The sequence below is a fragment of the Haliaeetus albicilla genome, chromosome 16 (assembly GCF_947461875.1).
Source record: "Haliaeetus albicilla chromosome 16, bHalAlb1.1, whole genome shotgun sequence".
Lineage (NCBI taxonomy): Eukaryota > Metazoa > Chordata > Aves > Accipitriformes > Accipitridae > Haliaeetus > Haliaeetus albicilla.
In genome coordinates, this window is record NC_091498.1 from 11,916,893 (window position 1) to 11,935,327 (window position 18,435).

Genomic DNA, 18,435 nt, shown 5'->3' on the forward strand with positions numbered 1-18,435 from the left:
GAGCAGTACTACTCTTCCTCTAATCCTCATTGCATTACAAAGTAGGGAACAAGGTAAATGGTCTAAAGGAACGTAAGTTTCAAGTGTAACTGAATTACTGAAGTAACCATCTAAATTACTGTACAACAGTAGGCAGGTAATTTAAGCTGTAATTGATTCTTGCACAAAAGGCATAACTTTAAAGTAACTTTATGTACAGCTTAATTCAACTCATGAGTACATCATCAGTATACCTATTACAAATCTCAAGAGATCTGCTTACACAAGTAGTCATCTTCTTTCCACCAAGACCATATACTACCAAAGGCATGACCTTAAAGGAATTCCCACTCCTATCCTTGCCAAAATCCACTTGCTTCTAACAAAGTTAAAGACTATCCTGAGTGGCTTCCTCTCCCACTATATCTTAATCTAATCTCAGCACATTATGTGGTATAAAAAGGCAGCAATGCTTTTTAGACAGCATATGCAAACTTCAGTCAATTATCACTTACTGAACATCTTACAGAAGAGCACTGAGACATTTTATTGTATTTTACCCTTCTAGAAGCCATCTTCAAGTAATGCTTTCTACTCTCATCTGCATGTTCTTGCATCCCAAGACATGAATTCTTACCAAAGTCAAGATCAACTTTATTTTCAGCGAGAACCCCTATTCTTTCTTTTTCCCATTAAGGCATCAGTTTACTTAGAAATGAAGAAAGATATCAGTTTTTCTGGGGGGTGTTTTTGTTGTGGGTGTTGGGGGGGGGGGGGGGGGGAGTGGTTGTTGTTTTTTGTTTTTTTTACCTGACCATGATTGTTCTCATTTCCTCATCACTTACCATATTTGTAGAAATGAGTCTTAACTGCCTTGACCTTGAAAACAAAGGTAGATTTACGATGCCCTTCCTTACTGTCCCCTACAGAAAAGTACACTCACAGATGTGTTATTCCCGTCATCTTTTCCCGGAAAGCTTAAAAGTAGAACTATTCATCTGGTCTGGCACATAGATGCAGAGGGATGAGGAGAAAATCACTTTGAGGCACAGAGAAAGTGAAAGTGCCCCCAACAATGCCATATCGTTGCCTAGACATAGCTTTAAAAAGCAGAGTTATAATTTAGTTATTTATTCACAAGCACTCTGTTCTCGTGCTGGCACAACCATTAGAAAAAGGAATATAAGCTGTGGCTTTCCTCTGTAAACTGTTCAGGGAGGCTTCTACCAATGAACACAGATGATACAAAAAAACAGGACTGATTGGCAACTGCCTCACATCAGTAAAGGCTTATATTTATCATCAACAGAACCACAGCCAAATACACAATAAGAAAGGAAGCTCCCGAGACTACAATCAAAGCCAGTATAATATTATACTCACTTGCCAATGTCATCTTGATCAGCAAACTTCTCATCGTTGAAGCCAAACTGGTCAATAAAATTGGACGTCATTTGTTGCATCTGATAATCAGAAAAGGCCTGGCAACCCCAGGACCAATGACAGTGATATAATGATTCTAATAATACTCTAAATCCTATTTGCCCATTTTGCTCCAAAGAAATAAAAGTCTCTCTAATCTAAACATAAAGGGCAGGAAAAGGATTTGTCTTAACCTTTGAATTTTAAACGGTAACACTGACTACACACCTACTAACATTTACTGACTTTAAAGCCAGTCTAATAGCAGCTCTCAATAAGGAAGTTAAATCTCTAGTTTAACCACATATTAATTAGCACCCTTCCAAATGCACCCCAAAGAAACAGTGAAACAACACAGTATACTAGAAAAAAAGCTATCTTTGCTCAAAATAACATGTAAGAACCAGAAAAGTACATTATATACAGATACTAAAACACAGTTGCATATTTATCATATAGTTAGCACTAGAAATATCAGTCTCAGGCACACACACCAGCAGCGTCTAACCAACATCTCAATACAGTGTCACCGACTCAACTGTACTTTTTTTTTTTATTCTTCTTTTTTAGATTTAAAGATGCCAGTGTGTCCTGGGTTCAGCTGGGACAGAGTTAATTTTTTACAAGAACCTGGGAGGTGGTTGGGGGGCAGGGGGCATAGCCAGGGCAGCTGACCTGAACTAGCCAAGGAGCTATTCCATACCATGCTGAGTATGATGTCACATATAAATGGGGAGCGGGCCAGGGGGTCCTCTGGACTTTCGGTGGGGGAAGTGGTGGAGCATCGGGTTCCGGCTGGTGAGCAGTTGCACTGTGCATCATTCTTTTTGTATACTCTTTCACATTAGTACCGTTGTTGTTATAACCTTTTTTGTGTTGTCCCAGTAAACTGTCTTTATCTCAACCCTCGAGGTTCCAGGTTTTTTTTTTAATTTTCTCTCCTCCGTCTCCTCCCTATCCCACCGGAGGGGGGCGGGAGGAGTGAGCGAGCAGCTGCGTGGTCCTTTGTTACCGGCTGGGCTGGAACCACGACACAGCGTCAACTGCCAGCAGGTGGGTATATACACATTAAGGTACACATGGGCATCTTCTCTTATCCATAACAATAGTTTTTGTCCCTTACTTCCCTGGACTATAATTATCACACATTCTCTAGGGACTTTTAACAGTGTTATTTCCATGTGTAAAGTAAGCCAATGCTAAGATATTCTATGAAATACAGCTGTCACAACAACTCTCTTGGTCTCTTGCCCAGGTAGCTAAAGGGACACAGTACACAGACAAAACCTTTGAAGAAGGTGGTCAAGCTGACCAAAGTGAATATGGAAAGAAAACAAGAGAATGGTCAAAAAAAAAGGCAAGTTTGGATTAAGGCATTATGAAAACTGGAAGAAAAAGAAAGGAGATACAGAAGGACGATATACAGCAAGACACTATCAGGGCTGGGAGTGGGTCTGAAAAACATTCATGACTAGTAGGGTCATCACACTAAGCAAGGCCAAAGCAAGACCTCTTCTACGTTTTGATCCTAAATTTTAAGATCTGACAGTTAGTTCTAAAAATCTTCAGGATTTAATACTAACACAGTTAGTATATCAACATTACACAGGTAGACAATCAATTACTGGCTGTCCTCCCTATAAAATAATTACTCTGCTTTACAGTGGTTACTGAGCTCTCCATTCCTGTAGAGTATTTTTACTACTATGGGTATTAAAAAACAAATGTAACAAAGCAATTAGTGAATTACCTCCATGGAAAGAAAACAAACCGAAAGAAGTTAAACAGACTTGTTCTGTTTACGAAAGGTACAACCATTAAGACCACCACTCACCAGGTTAAACAGAAAAATTAAGACATGAGGTTTATGACATCAGCTAGTTATCAAACTAGTGTGAAATCTTATCACTACATCAAAATTGTCTACAAGTATATAAAAATGCAGTTATAAACTGCTAGTGTATCTCAGACCCTAGACAGCTCTATCCTGTTCTCCAATATATTTTCAGTATGCTTTAGAGACAAAAAGTGGTACTAAGCTGGTGGAGAACAGAACAATGCTTTCCTGGAGTAAAAGCTTCCAGAGCCACAGCAAGAGAGTACATTAAATACTGCTGGCATGAGAAACCTTACAACCCAGAACTAGGTGACAGAACACTTCTTCAAAGATGTCAGTTTTGAAGTGTTATTCAGAAACTTACATAAAAAGTGTTTCTGAGAAAAAGGGGGGAAAAAAAAGAAACCTTCCCTTCTGGAACAAAGGGTCTTCATTGGAAAACAGTATTTAACTAGATTTTGATGCCAGAAGAAAGTCATAGCAAATATAATTCTGCACAGGCTGAAGTTGAATTTGACAAAAATTAATAGGTCCCTTGGTATTTTCCTCCCTTATCCAATTCCTAATGGGTCCACTTGAATTCTGGAAATTTACCTCCTGTTTCCTCCTTTAACTATTGGTCTAGAATGTATTCTAGCTTAAGTCAGACACACCTTTATGAATGAATTTGTGCAGCTGAAGAATGCTTTAAGTAATTTCAATACATTTCCCATCAGTGATTTGTCTTGTCTAGTATCATGCTTTCCTCATGAGACCACTTTAGAAAGTATATTTCACTAGCTTAGCTTAGGGAAAAAAAAAAAAGACTAAGAAAATGGTGATGAAGTTGAAAGAAACAGCACTGGACCACCTGCATATTTCCAGATCAACTTGGATTGCCTAGGCACAGCAGGTCACTAAGGGGATGCATGAAAAGCACAGAGATATTTGAAGATCTTATTTTCTCACTAGAGCTGCTACAAATAGCACTCAACTTACCAAGTTTGTATTCAGGTGCACCTTATATGCACAAAAATCACATGCATCAGATTCTTAAAATTTGAGCCACCACCCACAATTCAAACTTAGACAAGTAATTACTTATTATAAAAACTACATAAGATGCATGAAGTACCAAAGCCAGTCTTAGACTAGGTAGTTACTACATAGCTGTGAGTGTGAGCTGAAAGATTTTGGTTAGTAATGCGTTCCATATAAGGGATCTATCGGCAGTCTTGTGCCACACGGCTCCCACTCTTTCACCACCAGTGAAAGAATAGAAAGATATGCATATTGCAGATAGGACTACTATTATAGAAATGTCATCGTTCTTCATCAAAATGGCACCAATGTTCTCCATAATCACTCATCGCAAAAATACTCTAATACCATAACCATAGTAAACACTGCATCATTATCAATTAGTCAGCTATGAAAGCATTAAAACTTCAAGGTGGACACAGCTTTGACTTAAGCTTTCAGTCTGGTTGATCTGAAAATTCCCTAGGCATTCTAAAATTTTTTTTTCATTAAACCAAAGATGAAATTATCTTTGAAACACTCACAAATGAGTTGTCAAAAGCATATACTGAATTTAAAAATAAGTGATCAAGTTCATTTGAAATTTAGTTCAGGAAGATTTGGCTACATACACTTGCCAGGTATCAATGGCCTATAAAGTTAAAAGCATTCGAGCTGCTAGATACAACCTGTCACAGTAGCATACTTTGCTCTTCATTTGTACTGCTGTGACAGCTGCAGAGTTTAGTATTTTGCCAAAAACTAAAAACGTTTAACAATGAATAGCCAATCATCCTTGTTTCCTCATCAAAATAAGGTCAACATTTAAAAAAAAAAAACTATTAGCAAAACCAAACAAAAACCCGTATTCACTTTTATAGCAATTCACACTTGCCAGAAAACACAATTAGAAGCCACCATTTCAAACTTCTACATCTAAGCAATAACTAAAGTTAATATAGAGACTGTGTTCAACTTAGCCAGACGGCTGGCACATAAAATGTGTTCTTAGGCATAATGAGTAGAAATCTGCATACACAGCATGATCAAAGACTAAAATCCGGAAGGCACACCAAGAGATTGACTTGTGTTGAAAACCATACCTCTGGGTTTGACAAACCACAGTTGTGCGCATGCACACATGCCTAAGTTTTATTTTAAACTTCCTAGATTTGTATTTGCTTGTGACAGAAATAGAAGTTCCACTGCTTTTTTTAAAACTTCTTATTTTTACAGAAAGAGCAACTTACACTGTTAAAAGAATTCAACTCACCTGCTGCAAAGAAGAATCCTGTGAGAAGCCAGTTTCTTTAAAGTCAATTTCATCATCACTGGAAGAATGAATGTGGCAGGTAGTAACCTATACAAAGGAATTTAGTCATTTGCATAGTATGTGACAGCCACTCAAGTATACTCACACTACCTGGCTGAATCTTCAGTTTCACATCAAAACAAGAAACAAACTGAATTATTTTTAGTTTTCCCAACTGCTATATCACATAAAACAGTCCCTGAAATATTTCAACAGCATTAATACATACATGAGGATTAGATACCAAAAAAGCCAAAACTTTTGACTACTTCAGAATGACTATTTAACATAAAAAAGCCAGTCCTACAGCTGACAGTTATCTAAAACAAAATGAGACAAAACTTGCATCTTGTCTTTGTACTGCACAAAATATATTGAACAGCACATGAATTAATAGTCACCAAAATACTAGATTATATACAGAGATCGTCCTCCTTTCCTATATATAAAATATATAAAAATTAAAGGGAAACTGTCTTGCATATCTACACTATTTACAAAAAGACAAAAGAATTAAACTTCAGAAATTCATAACCAATGTGTACTTGCAGAAACAAACAGGGAGCTGTTGCCACAGCAACCACTGTTTTATATTGTATACTTTTACCCTTGAAATTAGAGATTTTTTTGATGATCTGACACAGAACTAGTGGGAATAGTTTGTTCAGTGACACTGCTATCTAAGCAACATGTTCTTGGAAGTACTCATCTTCAATCAGAACAGCACTCCAAAAGTAGTTTTAGCTGGGACAGCAATTATCTAAAGTAACAGCAGTGACAGCTGACCCTTAAGACATACTCTATGAAGGATCACTAGTATAAAGCAATCTACAGATGACAAAATTTATACTGCACTATAATATAATGCATTTTTCTACAAACCCCTAGAGCTCCTTGTTACAGATTCTCAAGTTAAGTCAGGTGGTTCATGGATTCTTTATTTTTTGAAGAAAATACAAGTTTATACAAAAGGAGTACTGAAACACATACAAGGCTTCATACAAGACAGACACCTTTCTATGCTTCCACAAATATCACAGGACAGTGCTACTCAGGACACATGTACAAGAGAGAAATGAAGTTGTTAGCTGAAGTATATTCTGCTTTTATGCATTTTCCTCTGTTAGTATAACACTTATTTAAAAAAAATAATTGGGAGTGCTTTATTCTTGCACATCTACCATTCAGCCCTGCACTGCAATTTGCATACTAGAAGTACCCTGACTTCAAGTTAGTGAATTTCTGAAGGAAACCCAACCTATCAACACTAAAACTGTCAATAAGTGGGAAGAATAGGAATGCACCAAGTGATCTCTGGACTTGCTGTGTCTGGAGAAGAACTGTTATATCAAATGACAGACCAAGTCTATTGAAGGTTAGTGCTCAGTGTATATTTATGAAAATATTCTTGCAAAGTCTGCACACTTCAAGGTGATTATATGGCATTTCATACCACAACCTGAGATGCCCTATAAACCACCCCCCCATGTGGGCAGTTTTTGAGAGGACAAAAGTTAATGTACCTACTCCTTCTACAACTGCAATTTGTTGGGGAAAAAGACACCCAAACCCAAGTAAGAAGTTGTTTATTTAGTTTTAGTTACTACTAATGAACAAGTTAATCCCCAGTAGAAATCCTGCCCTTACTACTGTAACAGAAAGGAGCTCAGGACTCTTAGCTAGACATAGTGTCTTCTTCCCCAAACTCTCCCTTTGGCAACCAGCAGATAAGATACCAGGCTTAAGATAAATGAGTTACTTCTCTTGTTTTCTGACAGCTGCTTTAGTTGAAGCATAAACCTGGAAGAAGAAACTAGTATTACTCCACCCTAATAAATAAATGGCAGAATTATGCCAGGGAAGGGAGTGGGAATGACCACTGCAAATTCCAGCAATTAATTCTTTACTTAAGCAAGCTCCTTACTGTTCAGACCAGTTGCTTTCTAACACTAACACACAGCACAGGCACTTTTCACAATAACTCATTCTAATGTGTGGCATTTTTTCCCTCATTTCCTGGTAATACTGAGAAGGACTTCCCTTAAGAGAAAGGAACTATATGGTGATTAAGGCAACCATGAACAGTTTGTCCTGTAGACATATTTTTAGGCTTAGGGGAGGTATATTCTCCTCACCTAGTCTAAGCACACCTAATGAACATTCAATGTCATGACTAATATTGGAAGGATGCCAAAGAGACACATCTGAAGTTATACAAAGTCTCTTGTACAAACCTAGTATTACAAATTGTATAGCATTCTTCACTGTGCCAGCATCATTAATGCACCCTGTCAAAAGTGAAAATGAACAATTACTCCACATTTGTTTAAACTTCAGGTAGGTAAGTGTAAGTAGGTAAGCTTAGTGCAATACTGCCTACCTTCTACCAGAAGGACAATTAGCAATGGAAAACAAAAATAAGCTTCATATAAAGTCTGTAAAGTGTTTTGGGGAAACTCTGAGATAGTGCTGCTACACGCTCACTTCTAAGTCTGTAGTTACTGTTGTTTTAGAAAATGTAACAAGAACTTGTTTGAAAGACAGAGAAGCCTATAGAGGGAGAAAGAAAATGAGAGGGGTGAAGTGTTGATAGATTTACAATCAACATCCCTGATGTAAAACAACTGAAAAAGAATAGTCTTATGGCTGCAGAAGCAGTTCATTATGCATGGGACCCCAAGACCACATACCTTGTTCCATTATAGTAAAAGAGCTCTCTTTGTTGAGCACCAAATGACTGAAGCATTCGAAGTACTCACAAGATCAGTTATTTCCATAGCCTTCACACAGTGAACTTATTTACATACTTTTTAATGAACTTCACATCATAAGAGTATGCATACACAAAGATCAGATCATCTGATCTTAGTAAATCCAGTAAGTTAACTGAAGAAGATCAAGTGTAACAGTAAACCACAGCTCTGTCATTGAGGTCAGGAACTGTGTGCTTAACTATTATTTCGCCCATGACTAGATTCTGTTCAACAGCTTGCTTAGGACAGGAAAACCTTGAAGTAAGTAACCTTACCAAGTAACTAAGTCTATTCATCTACCCAGCAATAAATATAAGGCTAACCCACAGAAAATTAAGAAAAGTGTGCTTAAGATCTTGCTCTGGGGACCTTGAAAATCTGCACTTTATATCAGGTATATAATTTCTCAGGTATAAACACTAGTTCTGATAAGCTGTTGCTTTAACCCAGGATGCTTTCATCAACTTACAGAAGAGCTCAAACACTCAGACATACCAGGTTGTCCGGGTTTATAGATGAAGAGGACAGGTCTATGGAGAGCAAAGCACAGATCAAAAGCATGGGTATTAGGGGACAGTATGACTGGGAAGAAATACCATGGGGCTGTGCTTTGAGGATACACCCATACAATAACTATAACTTAAACTTGACTAAGTAAAACAACAAGCTGAGTTTTCTGTAAGATCAGTCTTTTAATATCTCCTGCACCATTGCAGGAGTACTGCCCATTACTGCTTATCTTTGAACTACATGCTAATCCAAAGCTCATGAGAATTGATCACGCAAGCAGAAACAAAGCCTATAACTTTAGAAATTCAAAGACACAGTATTTTCCAGATGGCATTTTAGATACAAGAATTTGTTTTAATGCTTCGTATTTCTATTCAACTGAATATTGTGGAGTTTAGAGATGTGTTTTAAATGAGGTTTTACTGTTGTTACATCAAGTATGTCCAACTAAATGATTACATATCTAAAGAGCTAATTACAATGTTATTAATTATAAATCAGCTTAAAATTCTGCCTCTCTAGAGGACTCTTCTCTTGGCCTTGACCAAGAAGTAGTTTCTAACAAGAGGAAAATATCATTATTCTACAAGCACTATGAACTTCTTTGCATTCACAGGCTCATGGAAAAAATACGATGTGTACATCATTTGGTCCTATGCACAAGTTTCAGATTAATTTCCTATTGCTTCTACTGCCATACACATCATGTTAGCATTATGTTCCAGTTGCTGTATTATGTTGAAATAGCAAATCTAACAGTCTATTCATCTTATAGCCCAATTAATATGGCACCAGCACAAGTTAATGAAGCCACATGCAAAGCACTGCATCTCTGGAGAAGTCAGGTATATTAAAATTCATTAACTGGTCTGCTGCCATTGGAAACAGCCTCTGCTTATTAAAGTCTCCAAGTGATTACTCTTAAACTATGTTTAACATGATTACACAAAACCTCTTTGTACTTCTACTTAAGTTTAGCTTTTTTCTATAAGTGTAATCACTGCTGCTGTGTGCAGAAGAAATTTGACAGGTGCACAACAAAAGTATGCAAAGTTACTTGACTTAAGCAAGGTCAGTAACATATGCAGTGGGACGCAGGTAGCATTTTTCCATTAAACTTACATAGGCTCATTTACATACTGTAGATAAAACAATTAACACCAGCTCCTGCAGTTTTAGTTTGTACTCTTCAAGCAGACAGGAGCTTTCAACGACACTAACTTGAAGCTGTAAAGAAATATTCCTTCTTGGCAACTGTCTGGGATAAAATATACAAACTGAGCTACTGCAAGATGCCTGTGCAAAATATTAATGGTATGGCTTTAGCTGAAAAGTAAATTAAAGAATTATCAGTTCCACAGCTCAGCAACTAGATGTACTTCTTGACACAAGTACATGGTAGCTGGGAAGATTGGTTGTGCTGCTAACGAAAAGAAACTGGGGCCCAAGTAAACAGCAGCAATTTTGATACCTTACCCATCACTACTTACCAGGTCCACCGTGTTCCTCTTGTTAGTTTCTCCTAAAGAGCTTGTGCAGAATGTCTCCCATCGCTCTCTGACCTCCTCTGGAAGCTCTAGTGTAGGAAACAGGAAAAAATCCAATTTGATACTATCAACAATGGAGCATCACTTAATTTTTAATTGTTCTCTTCTGCTCTAGCAGAAATACTGCAAAGAACATATATATCCTTCTAAATCCATACGGATTACTCCATCTAGCAAACAAGTCCAAATTAAGCAGATCAGCATCTCTTTGCATTTATTTCAGAGAGCTTTGATACTGTTTGGGGAAAAAGACTTAAGCATATGTTTAAGGATGGCTGGTTTTAAATTGAATGCATCAGAAATAATCAGTATTTTCTTCTTTTATCCAACAGCTGGCTTTTAATTTAAGCTTGATTCATTTCATCAAAATTTGATAATGAAAGCCATGAAGACAAACTTAAGACCATTAACATTACCTTTAATGAACTGTTGGACTAGTGTACTGTTTGGCCCCTTATCTGTACTATGCACAATACAGTTTGCTATCCTTGTCAGGTGACCCATATAGCCATGCCGTCTTCCTCCTTCAGCCCTACAAGAGACAAAAGGAATTCAACTGCCCACACTCAGAGCAACTGTGCTACTGTTCATTACAAAGCTCTACCAGAGTCAAGAAGTTACACAAGACAAATAGCATAACAGTTCTTAAGCAGAAGAGTTGCATCCTGAAACCAAAGGTTCACAAAAGTACTCAAGAATTTAAGATACCAACTGGTTTGACTACACTGAGACAGTTTAGAAGACTTAAAAAGCATGTAAACTACCAAGAAAGAAGTGCACAGTATCCGAACAGATTAATTCTGCTTTCACTTTTCTGTGTGTAGAAAGAAAAGTATACAGCATTATCGAGATACTGACAAAATTAACAATGGATCCACAGTTTTTAGGGAATTTCTGTTGCTGAGAGTATTTTCAAAACCCCAATACACTGAACATTCTCTCAGAGCTTTGAGTAGCTGATCAAAAGAGAAAAAAATTCTTAAATCCTAAGTGTGCTCTAGTACTGCAGAGTTTCTTAACATTACCTTTAGCATACAGAGCTGGAATGGTATGACCAACTGAGATTTAAGTTAGGATCATTGCTTTCCTGAAGTTTAGGAATGACATTTAAGTGCATACCGAAGATACAATTACAAGGTGGTTCAAATATATATTTTTTTTAATGTGACAGAACTCCTTTGTAGAAACAGGAATTACCAGGTTTTAGAGTAGTGCTTTGAGTAGCTATCATCAGCTAGAACCATTCTGTATCTGACTAAAGAGCTACAAGTGAGAGCTCCAACTTGGACTGAATTTCTAGCATTTAGCTGCAAGCTAACCAGACATTTGCTGTGACAGCTTTTTAAGGTTTTGTGCTTTTTAAATGAAAAATCAAGACAGACCCACTCAATTGGCTAGACAAACCTCCTATGAAGTTGACTGAAATCTTTGTAAAGTGACAGCAGTTCAGGAAGTAGTTTATGTTATGCAAACACAAATCACATCACTTTATTTTTCCACCACCATCATCTAACACAAGGTAACTGAAATTATGTTATGCCAGTGCAAGATGTCATGAATGAAACAGTACCACACTGTTTACAGGAACAACTTGAGAGAGATTCCTGTCTAATTTCAACTGCTTAGATAACAAGTACACTCAAAACAAGCAACACGTGATGATGGCAAAGATTAGAATTTCTAATACAGGATATGCCATAGAGTGCTTGTATTTGACAAAGTGGACTGACTTGTCATTGCCTAGCCAAAAAGTCTACAATACAACTGTACCTTCTGCTAGCAAATGCTTATTAATCCCAGTGAATCAAACAGCTTTTTACTACGTCAAATTTTCACCAGCAGAAAGCAGTCACCCTCAGGCTTCTACAGCTTCTCGAAACAACATTAACTGACAGAATAAAAAAGCATAAAAAAAAAAATCCATCTCCTGAAGCAGCTAAGCTAAAAATACCTTTAGATTATCTTAAGGACTTATATTTTATATTTGGAGTCATACCTGTACAAAATTGGATAAAAGCATGAATTACTAACAACAGCCTGCTTGTTTCTCACAAATAAAAATCAATTCTTTCCAGATAAAAGCACAATCTGAGGTTTGCAACAATATTTTCCACATTAGTATTTGCAAACATGAGACTAAATATTTAATTAATTCATCCATATGGTAAGCACCAGATCAAGTACATTCTTATCCAACCAAAGAATAGTTTTAGGCTGGATCTACGGAAATAACTTTCCACACTTCTCTCCTACGAGAGTCTAATTGCTGATAAAGTTGGCAATTCTCTGTAACCTCAGGACAATATGATATGAAATAGAAGACATTTGGGAGTGCATGTTTTCTACAGTTAATTTAAGTCACATTCCTTTTCTTTGTACCACCCTCTTCAACTACTTCAACATCCTTATTTTCAGGTCAGTTACGTTAGCCATATATTTACCATCCGATTCATATCAAATAGGAAGAGGAATATTTTGGGGAGTAGAACTGTTTCAAACAATACACCAGCAAACCAGCAACATTATCCCAGTCAGTTAATTCAGTATTTTGACAAGTTAGCTCTAACATTTACTGTTCAGCATCTCCTGAGCCAAACTTATGAGGCTTCAGAGAGCTGTATTACTCCCTCAGGTAAAGATTGAGGTTTTTGTCTGAAACTCTGTTCATAGCAGGAGAAAGTGTTAGCTACTTGAAACTTCCATCCTTTCCACAAACACTTTTAGAAGTTACTCCATTGCTGAGGACTTGGCTTTTCCTACTTAGGAGTCTGTCGCTCCCCAATATGTAATATGCTTTGATGTGTTTATAAATAATCTTAAACTGCTTACTGGAGAAAAGTATTTCCTGTCCTCTCAAAACTTATGGTATGTTTCTGTACTTGAAGATCGGTAGACTTTAAAGATCATAGTAATATCTTATACATGGCAAGAATGAAAAACTATTGTATTCTCAAACGGTCATGGGAAAAAGCATTAGAATGCTACCAAAAAGCAGTACGAGAGAAAGCTTTAATCCAAATATTAACATATGAGTGTTTTTGGAACTGGCCAGATCAGTTATGAATTGGTCATACATTCATTTCACAATTCAAGTCCTATGTAGAAAATTGCAGGGAATTAGAAAACTAGTTACTCACTGTTTCTTCTCATTCATCTCCCACGCTTCAAGTATTCGTTCTATTAATTGGCACTTAAGGAAGAGCTATCAAAAAAAGCAAAATATGCTTAGTAGCAGTAAAGTAGAACACTATTATACATTTTACAGTTCATTTTAACAAATACTAAAGTCTTACAAGACACCTAATTTCAGGTTGAGGATAAATACTTTCATTAAGGGTTTAAAGTTCAGAAGCAGCAGTCAGATCCCAACCACAAGCCTAAAAGCTAAACCTATATTAATTCTACTTCTCTTTATAGCTGCAGAGTTGTAGTAGCATAAAGCTATTAAAATAGCAATTTTAATTCTTAAAAGTAAGAGGAACTTTTCTTTCAAGGAAAATAAACACTTGCAGCTCTGTATACATGCTCACTTCAGGGCAGCAAAAATCTACTCTATGGCACTTTCAGGTTTAACACCCTGAACTGACATTTTAAGAAAAAACAGGAAAATATTCCTGTTCATTCCACACATAAATAAAACTGGGGTATATTTTGTTTAAGAGTAACTGCTACAATAAGCTGGAGACAGAAAAATTCAAGAGATTCCCCAAAGCCCACAACTTACGTGTTTCAGTAAGAGATTGTCCCCAGTGGAATCCTGATCTGTAATTGTGCCATTTTCTGTGCTTTCAAGAGGACTTGCAAGAATCAATGCAATACAGATTTCTACTTGAGTATGCAAGAAGTTATTCCATGTATACTTAAAGAACATGTCCTGAAAAACAAATTCAACAAGGTTTACACAAACCAAGGTCTTTTCGTTAAACGTAACCAACAGTCTGAACCCAGCAAGTCATTCGAATGACTACACTGGAACAAATTCTTTAAGTTTTAGAGTAAGTATTATCATGCAAGAGAAAATTTGTGACCTACAAAAAAGTTAATCCTTGTGCTTGCCATTATCTGAACACAAGGACTATCATATCGAATCAGAACAAAAACTCAACTGTAAGTGGATTTATCCTGGGGGTAACCAATAATACACTTTCAGAGAACAAAGACAGGGAGGAGTGACACTCCCTACTTATATTCTTTCTGCTAGCTGCAGCCCAGAAGGTCCCAGAGTCAGAAGTGTTATTTATGACCTTAGTAACCCTTGACAGCTTGCTTTGAGTTCACTTAAACTTCTAGCATCTACCACACCGTTTATTATGCGCTCCTCGCTTCAGTGAGATTCCTTACAACATCATATCTACCTGTTTTGAACCTGTCATCTAATTTTATTCTTCCATTACAGAAACCTACCTCAGATAATCTAGATGCAGTTTAAGATTATTAAACACCTTACACAAGACAGAAATACTGAGGTTGAGGTACAATAAACAGCGTTCATTGAGTCATGTTCCTGGTTCTCCACATTATTCCTCTTAAACATAGGAAATATTTTTTCAAGCTTTATGTCCAGTTATTTTAGACTACTTCTTACTGCAAAAGTCAAATAATTGCTGTCACTGGTAAAGTAAAATTAATTATGGAAATATGTGCAGTGATTAGAACAGTATTAAACAATTTAAGTCTCATTCAAAATACAGCTGAAGATCTCCAACTTTCCTTCAGTCCTCCTAAACTAGTGACATCATCCCATAAAGATATGCTACTGGAACTAGACAATTACTCTTCCTAACAGTCAAGTCTGCACAGTAAAGCACGTACTGTTTCAGCAAACAGCATGAAGCACCAAGAACTTTATATGGCTATAATTACTTTTTTATCCTTATGCAAAACCTGCAACAGAAAAGCAAGTTCAAACCTCACTGAATTTAGTTTACAAAATAATCTACTTATAAGAACATGCACATGTTCATAGCATGAACATTCCCTTAGACAACCCATCTAGGAAAAACTTCAGTTACAGTGAAGTTAACTATTTGTATACAAGTTAACACCTGTCTGCAAACCCAAGTTTTGCAGAGAAATTGAGACGAAGACATTACAGCCACAGCTGTATTAAGGAAAAAGGGATTTTAGACTAAACCAATTCAGGGCAGAGAAAAATATTTACATTTTAAGTTTGCAACTGCCTGCTTAGAAGCAGAAGTTTACATATTGTTTTCAGAAACTGTAGTATAAGTTCTAGCATGTTTTGCTAGTTATTTTTTAACTGATTCCACCATTTAAACTTTTTGGTCAACCTAAACACAAAGAACATGTCCTGCTGTAGTTGAATTATGAGATAGGAAGCACTAAAAGTACACATTCCACATTAGCAAAAAGCAGCGAGTTAACTGACTGAAAGTTTGCTGTACAACATCTTGCTTTCAGAGGTTTGAAGGCATGTGAGCTACTAAGAATAACTGTCTCTTTATAGGACAGTGCTAAGATACCATTTGGTGTGACATATATTATTAAGAGAGGAAAAGGTGTTTTGAGGGAACAACTTAGGAAAAGAATGAAAACAGCAGGGAAGCCTTGAACATGGCTGAAAACTTGAGAACATACAGATGAAAAAAAGAAGCTTAAGAAAACCACTATATATTTATGAAGGTGTAGAGAATAAGAATCATTCAAGTGATCACAGGAAAACGCTGAGTTCAGACAGATGAATTTAACAGTAAAATCCAATATTAAAAAAGTTCCTAAACAGTGCAATAGAAGCCATAACACAGACTGAAAAGTTAGGCTGGAACACTTACTACAAATTATCTGCAGTGACAGAAAAAAGACAAGATCTTAACAGCAATCCATAAAAATAAAGGCAGCAGCATAAAGTTCTTACCAGTATTACTCCTATGCTGTTAAGCTCTATAAGCTCCTGATTCACACTGCTTGTATTTGTCTGCAAAAGGCTAGATATTAATCTAATCACATTTAAACGTGTGTTTCCCACAGGTGGATCCAATACACCCCAGGTTGTCTTCATGACAGTTTTCTGAAAAAGAAAAGGGTACATACATAAACCCCATTAAAATATCTTTAAAAAAAACAGCTCATCATTACCATGCAAAATGACAGGGTAGTGCTTAAAAATATATAGAATCAGGCCTTCAGCAACAGTCTTGCCTTCACCCTGCAAAAAAGCAATTTTTAGTTCTGAACACTATAGCTTATTTTAAGTCCACAGACAGGAAGCACTAAAAACAGCCACATGAAACCAATGACATTGTAAAAATTGATTGTAAACTACAGACAGGATCTCAAAGTAGATGCATTCTACCCACCCTTGAAAGGAATTAGGAGATACTTCCCAGACAATGCTTCTCACTGGTTAGTCCATGTACAACTATAGTCTACATTGCTACAACATACGCAGGTAGGTAGACAGTCCCTAAGTATATTAAATGCCTCAACAATGCTAACTTCATATACTTGAAAACAATTTCATACAAGCAACAAGCTTCTCTGGTGTCTTATTCTGGTGTTACACATGAAAAAAGCTCCATCTGTAGTCTTTGAAAGAGTTACTTGCAACACAGCAAGAATCTCTTTCCATGCACTAATGGGTCCTTGTTATTACAATCATAAGCTTCAGGGTTCTTACATTGAAATTTAGCTGGTTAACAAACCAGAACTGTTGTCACATAACTAAATGCCAGCCAATAAGAAAAACCTGGTATTAGCTACCATTAAAAGCTAAAAATCTAGTAGCAAATATGCAACCAGCAGGGGAATTCACAGTGAAAACATCTTCCTATCTTAAGGCACAAACACATTTTGACAAGGAGACCACCGCTGCCTTCTGTAACACTGGATGACATTTTTGCCTGACCAGCACCACCCTTGCATCAGAAAAAAGATGACTGACATCCTGCTAGTTCATTTAGTCCATTCCTTACGTAAGGAAAAAAAACCTAAGGATGCTCATTTAACTAGTGCTCAGAATAAGCAACAGATTCAATAACTTCACTAGATGACTTATTCAAATGCTAAGTATGTCCAACCATCAGAAAACTTCAGCATCTTATGTGACCCTGCTTTTACTGTAATATAGACCTGTGTCTTGCCATGTTGTTGCAACAAAGACAAGACAGTTTCTGTGCATTTTATTACCTCTTCTGCATTTGGAAATCTTGAGGTCTCATCTTCTCCAGGCTAAAATAAACTTTAACACTACCTTGACCCCCCCCCCCCCCCATCTGGTATTTTATACACCTCCGGTCTTTGTTTTCACTTTGGCCCACAGGTCCTTCTCTCTTATGGACTGTGGCACCCAGTTCAGGGTGCAGTCCTCCAGCTGAAATTCTACCAGTGAAAATTTGGGTGGAAAAATATAAATGGATCATAGGTAAACCCCCTATTTATACATCTTGTATTTATCTTTTGCAACAGCATGACATAGATAAGTTGCTTAAATCAAAGAATTTAACGTGCGTAGAGTACAGGGTGCATGCCATGGGCTGGTCTACTTGTGTCCTGGGCAAGTCTAGAGGAACTGCGCAGGCCTCACATGGGCAATGGCAAAGTTCCACAACTGAAGCATCCATAGTCCATATTTCCTATCCAGATAGGACTTCCAAGCAGAAAACAGGACCCACCTTGAGAACATATAGCAAATCTCTTTTCATTGCTTTCAGAAACTAATTGCTTCAAGGCTATCTTGCCAATTAAACAAAGTTTAAGCTGGAAAAGCATATCAATTAGCACAACATGTTGGCTCAGGGACAACAATAATGAACAGCAAAGCTCACAACAGGTTGGGAAGGAGCCTGGGCACTTGCCCGAAAGTTGTCAAACTGGGTTTTGTTTGCTGCCTAAAATACAGTCACACAGTGACAGTCTTGTTTCAATTAATTTGGTAACACAAGGTTTCACTTACTTTTGGAGGCTCAAGTAGGAGTTCATGGAATGATGAAAGACGTGCTTTTATGGCTTCTAAAACACTTTTGTTGACAGAATATGTTGAATTGCTTATGCCTGGAGGACAGATCTCTATATGGCCTTCAAATCTAAAACACACACAAGTAAAATCTGATAATTAAT

General features: G+C 37.0%; 1 protein-coding gene across 7 annotated transcripts in view; it reads right to left on the reverse strand.

Annotated features, from left to right (window-relative positions):
* The window catches only part of PPP6R3 (protein phosphatase 6 regulatory subunit 3), a 76,052-nt gene that overhangs the window by 24,255 nt on the left and 33,362 nt on the right, over window positions 1-18,435 (reverse strand). For 3 of the 7 annotated variants that reach the window (XM_069803469.1, XM_069803467.1, XM_069803468.1), the window contains 8 exons: window positions 18,272-18,401; window positions 16,235-16,387; window positions 14,084-14,233; window positions 13,497-13,561; window positions 10,776-10,891; window positions 10,303-10,388; window positions 5,511-5,597; window positions 1,363-1,460 (listed from right to left, as the gene is read on the reverse strand). In XM_069803469.1, the coding sequence (XP_069659570.1) occupies window positions 1,363-1,460; window positions 5,511-5,597; window positions 10,303-10,388; window positions 10,776-10,891; window positions 13,497-13,561; window positions 14,084-14,233; window positions 16,235-16,387; window positions 18,272-18,401 (885 nt within the window). The remainder of the gene's footprint in view (window positions 1-1,362; window positions 1,461-5,510; window positions 5,598-10,302; window positions 10,389-10,775; window positions 10,892-13,496; window positions 13,562-14,083; window positions 14,234-16,234; window positions 16,388-18,271; window positions 18,402-18,435) is intronic. The other 4 variants (XM_069803472.1, XM_069803473.1, XM_069803470.1 and 1 more) reach the window with 2 other exon arrangements.